This window comes from Pseudorasbora parva, chromosome 1, assembly GCF_024679245.1.
Source record: "Pseudorasbora parva isolate DD20220531a chromosome 1, ASM2467924v1, whole genome shotgun sequence".
Classification (NCBI taxonomy): domain Eukaryota; kingdom Metazoa; phylum Chordata; class Actinopteri; order Cypriniformes; family Gobionidae; genus Pseudorasbora; species Pseudorasbora parva.
Genome location: NC_090172.1, coordinates 67,476,875 through 67,488,668, shown reverse-complemented (window position 1 = coordinate 67,488,668; position 11,794 = coordinate 67,476,875). Strand labels below are relative to the sequence as shown.

The 11,794-nt window shown below is 39.4% G+C and overlaps 1 protein-coding gene across 1 annotated transcript; it reads left to right on the top strand.

Annotated features, from left to right (window-relative positions):
- Positions 1 to 3,649: 3,649 nt before the first annotated feature.
- Positions 3,650 to 6,839, top strand: LOC137088455 (C-type mannose receptor 2-like). The gene is made up of 3 exons (XM_067452114.1): positions 3,650 to 3,959; positions 5,748 to 6,095; positions 6,260 to 6,839. Exons 1-3 carry the CDS (start codon positions 3,737 to 3,739, stop codon positions 6,610 to 6,612), a joined length of 924 nt encoding a protein of 307 aa, XP_067308215.1. The 5' UTR covers positions 3,650 to 3,736; the 3' UTR covers positions 6,613 to 6,839.
- The last annotated feature ends 4,955 nt before the right edge of the window (positions 6,840 to 11,794 follow it).

The following is an 11,794-nucleotide window of genomic DNA, read 5'->3' as shown; positions in this document are numbered from 1 at the left end:
TTGATGTTTTTTTCTTTACTTATGACAGTGTTTTTTTAACAGTTTATGCAAATCATTATGTATTGTGCTCTTGAAGTTGTATTTTTGCTATTGAAGGAATGTAAGGCGTTTTGGCATCTTGAACATAGCATCACACTAATGACTCACTTATATGTTCGATGTGTACCCACTATTTGTTTTTATTCAGTTTAACAAGCAATCTTTTGTGGATATGGCTGATGATACTCTTTTTATAGTGCAGGCTGATGCAGAACTTCAGTCTTCTTCAAGCTGACTTCAAGACCGAAGATCTGAGCAGTTTTTGCAAAACAAGACGTGATTCGCTGCATAGCCACCACTGTGTGAGCAAGGAGGGTGGCATCATCAGCAAACAGCAGCTCCCAGATCAGTAGCTCCATGGTCTTTGTGTGAGCCTGCAGACGCATCAGGTTGAACACACTCCCGTCAAGACAAAAGCGGATGTATATGCCATCAGCATCGTCGAGGTCCTCTGTGGTTTGCAGGATCATCATGTTGAACAAAAGGGTGAACAGTGTCGGTGCAAGAACACAGCCTTGTTTCACGCTGTTTGCAATAGGAAAGGGCTGCGATAGGTCATTACTGTATCTGACTTGTCCAAACTGATCTTCATGAAGCTGGATGATCACGGTCAGGAAATTTGGTAGGCAGCCTAGTTTTCCCTGAATTTTCCCTGAAGTCCCTGCCTGCTCATGGTGTCGAATGCTTTTGGCAGGTCCATGAAGGTGATGTACAACCCTTTGTTCCCAGCACTTCTCCTGTATCTACCTCAGGAGGAACACCATGTCTGTGGTTCCCCGATTGACTCTGAAGCCCCAATGTGCCTCCGGAAGGTGATCTTCTGCTATCGCGGGTACCGTTCGATTCAGCAATACCCTTGTGAGGATTTTGCCGGCAACGGAAAGAAGTGTTAAGCCGTGATAATTTGATCAGTCTGACTTCTCCGCTTTGGTCTTGTACAGAGTGATGATGACTGCATCACGGAGATCATGAGGAAGTTTTCCCTGCTCCCAGCAGCAGACGAGAAATTCATGGAGTTTGGTGTGCAGTGCAGGGCCCCCGTTTTTCCATACCTCAGGAGGGATGGCATCAACTCATGCAGCTTTTCCACTCTTCAGCTGTTTAATGGCTTTCTCAGTCTCTTGAAATATTGGTGCCACATCCAGTTCAGTTTTCACTGGTTGTGTAGGATGCAGTCAATCGCTGGTTCTTGGACTGAGCAACTAGCATTGAAATGGGTATGAAAGTGTTCAGACCAGTGGTTCAGGATAGAGCGCTTTTCGGTGAGTAGTTTTTTCCTGTCTGCACTCTGCAGGGGGCTCAGGGTTTGGTACGAGGGACCATATACTGCTTTTAGAGCTTCATAGAATCCTCTGTAGTCACCAGTATCAGCACAAAACTGAGTCTTTACTGCAAGATTTGTCCACCACTCATTTTGAATCTCTCAAAGCTTGCGCTGGAGGATGCTGGATTCCAGACAGAAGGCAGTTTTTTTGGGACAGGACAGTTAGGCCAGGTGGGCCTTGTGTGCTAATCTCTTCCTTGACAACAGCTCCTGGACTTCGAAGTTGTTCTCATCGAACCAGTCTCTGTTTTTCTTTATGGCGTATCCAAGGGTATTTTCAGATGTTTGCAGAACAGCAATTTTGATGCAGTCCCACAGCACTTCTGGAGCTAGAGGCTGGTCAGCAAGGCAGATGGGTTCCTCTAGCCTAGACTGTAGGCTCTCCTGGAAAACTGCTCGGACTGCGGCAGACTGAAGGCTGCAGACCTTGCACTTCTTCCTCGCTGGGCCACCTTTTCTTGGTTTAGGTTTAAAGGGGAAAATAATATTGCAGCAGACAAGGCGGTGGTCTGTGCAACACTTGGCACTGGGCATTACCCTGGTGTGAAGGACATCCTTTAGGTTGCGCTGGCGCACTAGGATGTAGTCCATGAGATGCCAGTGTTTTGACCAGGGTGCATCCAGGTTGTCTGCCACAAAGCAAAAAATGTTCAGGAATGGTTTGAGGAGCACAACAACGAGGTGTTGACTCTGCCTCCAAAAAAAGTTTTGGTAGCAAAAGGGGGACCAACACAATATAAGGAATGTGGTCATAATGTTAGGTCTGATTGGTGTATATTTCCCTAACCCCAAAACACTACTATTTTCTATATATCATCATTAATACTCATGATAATTTTTCTCACTGTTTTTTATCAATAAATCATAATTGTGCTTCATAATCTTTAAGTTACAGCCAAATAAAAACTAATGTTGAGAAGTGTAACGTTTACTGTTGCAAAAAAAAAAACACAAAAACGGAATAACAATGAATAAGACTGAATGAAACATAAGGAAATATGACTAGAACAATAACAATCATTGTTTCTCCTTCTGTTTCATGTCAGAGATGTAAATATTGTTCATCCTGAACGTCTAAATGTGGCATGACATAAACAAATGAGTGATATGGATGTATTTACATGGAAATATGTTAATGTTTAATAAACAAACAAATAGCAGGAGTATGAAACATAAGAACATAGGAATTACATAACATAACATAAGAATTTCCACAATAAGACACATATATTTTAAAAAAGAAAATTTGCTCAAGCCCCAAACTCTCTCAATAGTAGAACTCACACCTTCATCTCACACACACTTCTTTCTCTTTGCCTGAGCTTCAAACAGAGGGTTTGTAAAGGCTCAGTGAGCAGTATCACCTGTCTTCACTAATGAACTCAACCCTCAGTTCAAACAGCAACAGATAAAAAGTGTCCCAAAAACAGATAACCACAAACATTAGTCCAAACATCCACACTTTCAGTCTTGGCCACTAGAGAGTATGTGCATGAACATGATGTGTGTCAATTAGAGATTCTACACACTGTTACAGTCGTTTAGCCCACTCGAACACTTACAAATATAAAATACAAATACATCAAATACAAGGGAAAATGTCACGTAAGTAGACAAATTATGGAGTGTAAAGATCGCAAGTGTGGGTGGACAGGCACACATGTCAAGATGAAGGGATGTAACACGAGTTATGCAGTCCAGCAATATCAGTAAAGCAGCTGATTAATTATTATAAGTGAAAATATACATTGTGAATGTTCATAATTGTTTGATTAAGGGACCGAAGTCAGTGTACTGACTGACAATGAAGCAATATGCAAATATAGAAAAAGAAAGGACAAACACAAATAAGGAGGAAGTAAATATGAAAATTTGTTTTCGAGAAATAAGCAAATGATGTGATGCGCTGAATGAGGGATGAGAGCAGATATAATAATCACGTAGTTTAAAGCTGCAGACAGAAACATCAGACTCAGGACAGAAACACACAACCTCTAAAGTAAGAACAACTCACATGATCATTCTTCACACACAATTAGACTCTGAGATGATCGTTATATGTATCTGCTTATGAATATGTTTTACTCTAAGGTGAATTTAATTTTGTGTTTTTTCCTCAGAAATGGAGCAAACTCTATATTTGGTTCTTCTTCTCATTGGTGAGTGTGTCTGTAGTTTTATTTCTGGTTTATAGTTTCATCAGGTTTGACCCTGTTATGAAAAGCATTAAATCAAACCCTCTCTTTCACAGCTCTCTGCTCCGTATCTGAATGTGTTCAGCGTCAGTATCGCTTTATAAACGAGAGGAAGACCTGGACTGAAGCTCAGAGATACTGCAGAGAGAATTACACAGATCTGGCCACCGCTGACAACATGAACGACATGATCGAGCTGAACAAGAGTGTGACTGGTGGAGGTGTCTGGATTGGGCTGCAGAGGACGAGTGTTAATAAATGGCAGTGGTCTTCAGGTGATCCTGAGCTCTATCTGAACTGGGGATCTGGACAAACCAACGGCAGCGATTGTGGATATATGTCAAATGGAAAGTGTTATAATTGTTCCTGTAGTACTCTTCTTCCGTTCATCTGCAACAACAGTGAGTATTTAAAATGATAACAACCGTTCATTTAGGGATGCACCATGTACCACATACAACCGCTCCAGAATGTTTTTTCTACTATCACTTTATTATTAACTTATATATTAAAGGTAGTTTAGGCAATCTCGGCGAGGCCACACTGTAAAATCCAACAGTTGATTCAACAACACAATTTTTTATCTTAACTTAATTGTTAATCTTTTCATACACCATTTCTTGTTTACTCAGAAAATCCAATTTCAGATTCATTGATTGGCTTGAGTGCCATTTTATCGAATGTCCTCCACTGCTGCAGTTATTGTTATCTGTTTGCATTCACTTATTTCCCAAAGTCATCTTAAATGTTGAATTGTCAATACAACTAAAACATTAGAGAGAACATCACATAAGCGGACTTTATAAATTGATGATAATTTATGCATTTTCCTAAAATGTTTTAGTTTGAAGTCACCATTATGGAGATCAGTGTTCCCTTTGGTTGGGCTCTTGAACTTCATTTATTTTATTGTAGTTGTAATTTTCTTCCTATTGATGAAACAATAAATCACAGTTATTTAATTTAAAGAAAGGGAAATAATAAATAGGTTACTTTTAAAAGGTGACTAACTTCTCATTAAATAATCTGTTTTAATGTTGAGTGATAATCTTTTAAAATTGTATTGCTACCAATCTCTCATCGTGTGACAATGTGGTATATATATTTATATTGTTCTAATAATTCTAACATAATTGAATATTAAACACAATCAAGTCTCCCCCGTTCTCATCTTGCTCAAAAATACATACAATTACAATTTTACATTTACAACATTTACTCTCTCTTGATTTAGCCGAATGCAAAGCATTCTGGGAACTAACAAGCCCCTCCCAGTATCAGTTAATGCAACACAAATCATTCATGTAATGTCAACTCAAACGGATTAAGTAAACATAATTTTGACTTATATTTAAGTAGATTGAACACAATCAAATTAAGTTAGGGCAAAATATATAACTATTGTGTTGCTTTAGCTCATTTTAATTAAGCAATTTAAATAAGCAGTAAAAAAACATTTTTACTACACAATTTTACTGAAAACAGAAAACAATATAATTATGCTTACCCCATTGGCAGATTATTTTGCTCATTTTAAGCACAGAAATCATGTAATTTAGCTTTTTTTCAAAACGAAGACAATAACTTGATTATCTATTAAATGCTTCTCGATGGAAACAAAACAAAAATACTGAGAAAGAAAAGTTTTTTTGTTTTGCTTTTTGCAGTGGGAAGTTTTATGTTGTTTTTTAAGTTTTATATTTATGTCTCCATTATTAAGATTCATATGCTGATCCGTTGTGTGTGTGTGTGTGTGTGTGTGTGTGTGTGTGTGTGTGTGTGTGTGTGTGTGTGTGTGTGTGTGTGTGTGTGTGTGTGTTTTAAACTTTGTCAGATAATGAAAGCACTGCAGGATTTACTGTAATGTAAAATTAATAGAACATTAACTATATAACAAGTTAATAATGCTGGATGAGACCAGTGAAACCGCCATTACATGATTATAGTGTCAGCATCAAAACTTGTGATTACCTAGATATCATAATTTCTTCTGTCATAACAAATCTGCTTCATAAAGACAAAGTTAGCAAAAAAGGGTCAATAATCACTTAATTATCTCATTAACTCCAAAAGTCTCTGAATGAAACATGTTTCTGATGCTCCACCGCTGCTCTTATTCACATCCAAACCATAAATCAGTGTAAGAATAATGAACAAACTGACTCATGAATCTGTTTCTGTTCTTAAAGTGAGCACAGGACTCGTCTTAGTCAATCAGATGAAGAACTGGAGAGACGCTCAGAGTTACTGCAGACAGAATCACATTGATCTGGTCAGTGTGAGGAACCAGAATGAGAGTCAACAGATTCAGAAGTTCATCAGTGATCGTCAGTTATCTGGATCATGGGTCTGGATCGGTCTGTTCAGAGACTCATGGCAGTGGTCAGATCAGAGTGACTCCTCATTCAGATACTGGAGGTCTGATCAACCTAATAATAATGGAGGTAATGAAAACTGTGCTGTGATTAGACCGAAGGATCAGGGACAATGGCATGACTTCTCTTGCAACAACCAATTTCCTTTTGTGTGTCATGAAGGTGAGCAGATCCTCTCAAACACACACAATCCATCCATCACCTCCAGATATCTTAAAGTTCACGCTACATGTCTGACATGACAGATTCCTCCACAGTGTGTGTTCTTCATGTTGTTTTTGATCAGTCTCTCTCTAGTTTTTGCTTGTGGTTTGTTCTGTGTCCAGATAAACTGATTCTGATCAAAGAGAACCGGACGTGGCCTGAAGCTCTGAGATACTGCAGACAGCATCATGTGGATCTGGTCTCGGTTCATTCAGTGAAGATACAGCGTCGTGTGATGAATGTGGTTAAAGAGGCGTCTACTGCGGAGGTGTGGTTGGGTTTACGTCACTCCCGCATTTTGGGCATCTGGTACTGGGTGAGCGGAGACACTGTGTGCTATCAGAACTGGGCTTCAGGGAACGGCAGCGACTGTGAGAATACAGGGAGATCTGGAGCAGTTCAGTCTGGAGGAGTCTGGATCAGCCTTCCTGAGACCGACAAACTCAACTTCATCTGCAGCAGATATCAAGAGTGAAGGATTTATTTGTGTGTTCTTTCATCTTTTTTTAACTGGCAAACACTTCTATGTACCGTTTTCAGATATCAGATAATGCACTTGTATTCAGGCGTGGATTAACGCACAGGCTACAGTCTAGGGCCCCGGATTGGCCAGGCTTCTTTTTTTTTTTTAAGTATTTACTTCAGCGAGAAAAAAAGACCCTCATTGGCCCATCATTTTATTTATTTTTTAATTTAAAAAAAAGGCTGGCGATTGGATATATGTGGTGTGGGTCTGTGCATCTGTCCAATCAGCTGCTGGCCAAATCATGTCAATCCTATTCATTTGTTTCACTGCTATTGCTAGATGGGCAAGATGGCTAAATCTCCACACAAAAAAAAGTACTATGATAGTGGAGCAAATTACAAAGTAAAATAAAAAAATCCCTAAATTGACAGGAGACTTCAAGTCTGCCGAATCTACAGTCAAAGACGAGATCCACAGCAGGAGCACTGCCAGCTAGCATCGCTTTTTAAGGCTCGTTGTATTTTTTTTTTATTTTTTTATTTCTGCTATATGCGGGTTTAAAAAGAGCTCGCGGGCTGCCGTGTCCTCGGGTGTAGATCTTCTCTCGCTGAAGTGAGTTACAGTGTGTGCAGCATCAGTTGTGCACTCAGTTATTAATGGCATTTTAATACAGAATAACAGATCTACACCCGAGGACAGGGCCGCCTGCGAGCTGCTTTTAAACCCGCCTATAGCAGAATGTGTGTAGTGATGTCGTCACTGAGGATGCGTCACTTGTCTGTTGCCTGGTTACCAGTTTCTCTGTAGCTGACTAAGTGCACTATTTGAGTGACGTAAACACAGATTAATAATTCTTAAACTCAAACCAATACTTTGACAATTTTCTATCTGGTTTCCGACTGCATTAGAGCACAGAGATAGTGCTCATAAAGATTATAAATTATAATCTATTATTAACCTGTATATGCTGCCACTGAGCCAAATGATGAAAAAGAAGAAAATGGCTTACCACAGCTATGCTGACGACAATCAGATATAATGCCTGTGCAAATGCAGTTTAAGGGTGCGTTCACACTTGTAGTTCGGTTAGTTTGGTTCGTTTGGTCCGGACCAAAAAACAAAAACAAAACATAATAGTCCTGGTCCGCTTAGCGTTCACACAGGCATTTTTAACACCGACCCTAAAGTTACCGAACCAAAGGCACAGGGAGACGCTCACAACCTGATTGGTCGGTTTATATGAAGTAGGAGCTCGCTTACCGAACATTCAAAACAATGCTGTGTGCGGATTACACGCGCGGGCATTTTATGCGTGTACATATGGCATTATTTTTTACCAGAGAACTCATGAAGAGGTCATGAAATGTTCAAAACAACGCTGTGTGCTGGATTAAATGCGATCATTTTATGCGTGTTCATATGGCATTATTTTTTTTTACCAGAGAACTCATGAAGAGCTTATGAAATGTTCAGAACAACGCTGTGCCGGATTAAACGCGATCATTTTATGCGTGTAACACATGTGGCATTATTTTTACCCGCTGAGAACTCATGAAGAGCTCATGAAATGTTCAAAACATTCAAAACAGCATCAGGATTTCCTTTGTTGTGCAGAAAAGAGATGGGCGTCTCTTATGCAAAAGAGACGGCCATTCTGTCGTCTGCACCTGCTAATAATGGGCAACACAGGAACTTTGATGAGAAGAGCCAGGTTTGCTTTTTGTGTGTTTTTTCTAGCATTTTCGAAACATGCTCATCTGACCAAATATTGATGAGGCTCTTCCTCGTTGCTCCACGTTTGCCCTCTAACGTTAACGTTACTCATTTTGGATACACCGATCTTTCCGCGTCGTCAAATCAGCTGACTATGCGTCGCATCTTGTGACATTACGTCCGGTTTTTGGTCCGTTTACATGTCTTTGGTCCGTGTTGCGTTCATATATCAGTCGAACCGCACCAGAGTTCGTTTGGAAGCGGACCAAGACCCATCTTTTTAGCGGTCTCGGTCCGCTTGTTTGGTGCGCACCAGGGTTCAGATGGCAGTGTTCACATATGTTCAAATGAACCGCACTAACCAAGCAACCGCACCAGGGTTCGTTTTAATCCAACCAAACATGACAAGTGTGAATGCACCCTAAGTTAACAACTGGATGTGCCAAAACTATTGTAAACTGAAGGATGTTTTATTTTTATTTTTTAATTATTCTTGTTTTTCATTTTTAATTCTTACACGTTATTCTTATTTCTCATGCATAAGTTATCAATATTGTAATTAACTTCTATGTAAAGCACTTTGAATTGTCATTGGGTATGAAAATGTGCTATACAAATTAATGTGCCTTGCCATACATAAACAGACAAGTTGATGTCAAATGTTATAAATAAAAAAATATAAAGAGATAAAATAAAACAAATATTACTGCCTGAGTTCAATAAAGAAAACACATTGACATGAAAATGATCAGTAGTAACACAAAAAAACACATTTCCACTTAAAACAATAGTATGACCATAAAATCAAAACCACACACACACACACACACACACACACACACACAAAAGCTTCTTATGCACATACAGAAAGCCAAAACAAAAGGTTTCAATAATAAAATAATGCACAAAATAAATCAGGTAAAAATAAATAAAATAAAAACAACTTAATATATGTTTAGTTATACACAGTTCAGAAAATCTACATTTAAATTAATTTAATATATCAGGATTCAAACAAATGATTCATGACCAAACAGTCCAAAACAAATTATGCAAAGTAATAATGAAAACAAACCAAACAAAGAATCTTAATCGAGAACACAATTCAAACCATGTAAAGCAGCGAGTATGAAAGTATAATAACTGGAGCAGCAGAGTCAAACAACCTGTGACAAAACAGCGGTGCCATCACTGCACTGACTGCAATCCTCCTCAAATTCATACAACTGATAAAAAAAATGATGCTGTTCCTTTTAACCGGGAAAATTGAAATGCGTGCGATACACACTAATCTTCTTCTATAGCTTGCTCAGTAAATTAAATTGAGAGTATAACTAATGCAGATATGCTATTTTAAATACTGTAGTCTATAACATGAAGTTATGGCTGACATTCTCACAACACAAACTCAGACTCTTACTCGCACCATACACACCCACCCCGATCCCATCCCCCCCTCCATCCGTCTGCCTCCTTCCCTCAATTCCTCCCTTACCCAAACCAAACAAAAAATCCCATCACGTGACCACGTGTGCTGTGTTATGTTATGTTGTGTTTCTTTTATGTACGTATGATATGCTTTGCAAAATCTGCATTTATTTTCTTCGGAGAGCGCGTGGCAGCGCCGCAATTGGCTGCAGCCCGGAGGCTTACTCCAAACGTATTTTCGTTGCTGTGTACTTGTACATTTGTAATGACAATAAACTTCTATTCTATTCTATTCTATTCTATTCATATATAGCCTACATTTTAAAATAATAAACGCTCAAATATCCATTTCATAAGCATGCGTGTTTATTTTCCATGCGTGTGTGTGTGTGTGTGTGTGTGTGTGTGTGTGTGTGTGTGTGTGAAACAACACACTAGCCTGTAAAACATTTAAATGATTATAAGTAAATAATGGTAATCTTAAGAATATAAAAACATTTAATATACGTTTGAAAAAGATTTATTTCATAACCTATTTCCCCACAAACTGTGCAAAGATGTGTCATGCCGGTCTGCGCTTTGAGATGAATGTGGGACACGAGATAGAGAGAGACATCTTCTCGAATATCTTCGTCTTCATGTTTTCTCCTCATGCTGCAAAGCAACACTTGTTGTAAAACGTCTGAAGAGCGAGTTTTATCTTCCACAGGGTCAAGATATTTAGGCTATGTTTGATGATGCACTGCTAGAGAAAACAAAAGTAAACCCGCTGCGTGTGAACTGAGCTATTCAAATAAACTTGACAAGGACACAAAGCGAGAACAAGACTAGAGACGGACGCGAATATCAAACAAGGACTCCGTGCCACATACTAAGACAGACCGGATAAATACACAGGGAGAGACAAACACTAATGGGGAATTAACTGAGTGCAATAATTACTGACCAGAGACAGCTGAGGGCAATGATTGGACAGAGACCGCGGGAAATGTAGTTCAAGAAGAGACAGACACCGTGGGGAAGGAGGACATCTAGTGGATACCCAGGGAACAACCCAGACACCGTGACACCTATAGTAAATGATATATTTGTATACAAATTTTAAAAAAACTATGATTTCAACGTCCATCACAATAAAGTGAACAATAAGAAAAACATATGAAGGCTGCATGTAAACCTCTGGGTTTTTTTGGGGGGGGGTCCGCATTGATCTTAGACTCGCGGTAGGTGTCACGTGACCACGGTATTGTGGTAAAAAGATAACCGTCCCAGCCCTGTTCACAGTAGTCATTCATAGATCACAAACTACAAAAACAATACAGAAGTGTTACTTCCTGACCAAGTGTTACATTCTAAAATGTCGACCACAATCCTTTAAAACCCGTCACACCTGCACCTGAAGGGCACAAACGCCCGCACAGCAGCCAGCTGATGACAAACGGGAAGATCCCAAAACCACATCTGAGATGCAAACTAGATTACCACATCAAACCGGTGCTCACTCGAAACGCAGAACCAAGCCAAGGCATACGAACAAACAGACGAGAACCCACCACAGGTGTGCTCCAACCTAAAGGTGGACGCAACTTAATGACGTCCTGGCATTTACTCCAACACAGGCAAATGTGCTTCCAGCTCATTGTAAGAACTGGTTTTACTTCAAAGACAAAAGCTGAGATCCATGCCCTGCAATAAAGCAATAAAACTCATTAATCTAGAGAGATGTCACTGAAAGAGTGTGACTGCCCTGTCCTTCTCCCCTTCTCCCCTTTCTCTGATTCAGTCACAGAATGCAAATATACCACAGATGATGTATTTTGTGAATCTATTGTTTTATTCCTTTCATGTTTGGTGTCTTTTTAAAGGTCTCAGTGTGATTGGTAAATTGGTCTCAATTTCACTATATTCACTAGTAGGATGAGAAAGATTGAAATGTTTGAGAATTCTGGGCTTCTCTGAAAAGTCTTACACGCAGAAGTCCTTCGACCAGGCCGTTAGATTCCGTCCTTGGGCTAACGGATGGACCTTACATCATCATGCCGCACTGGCA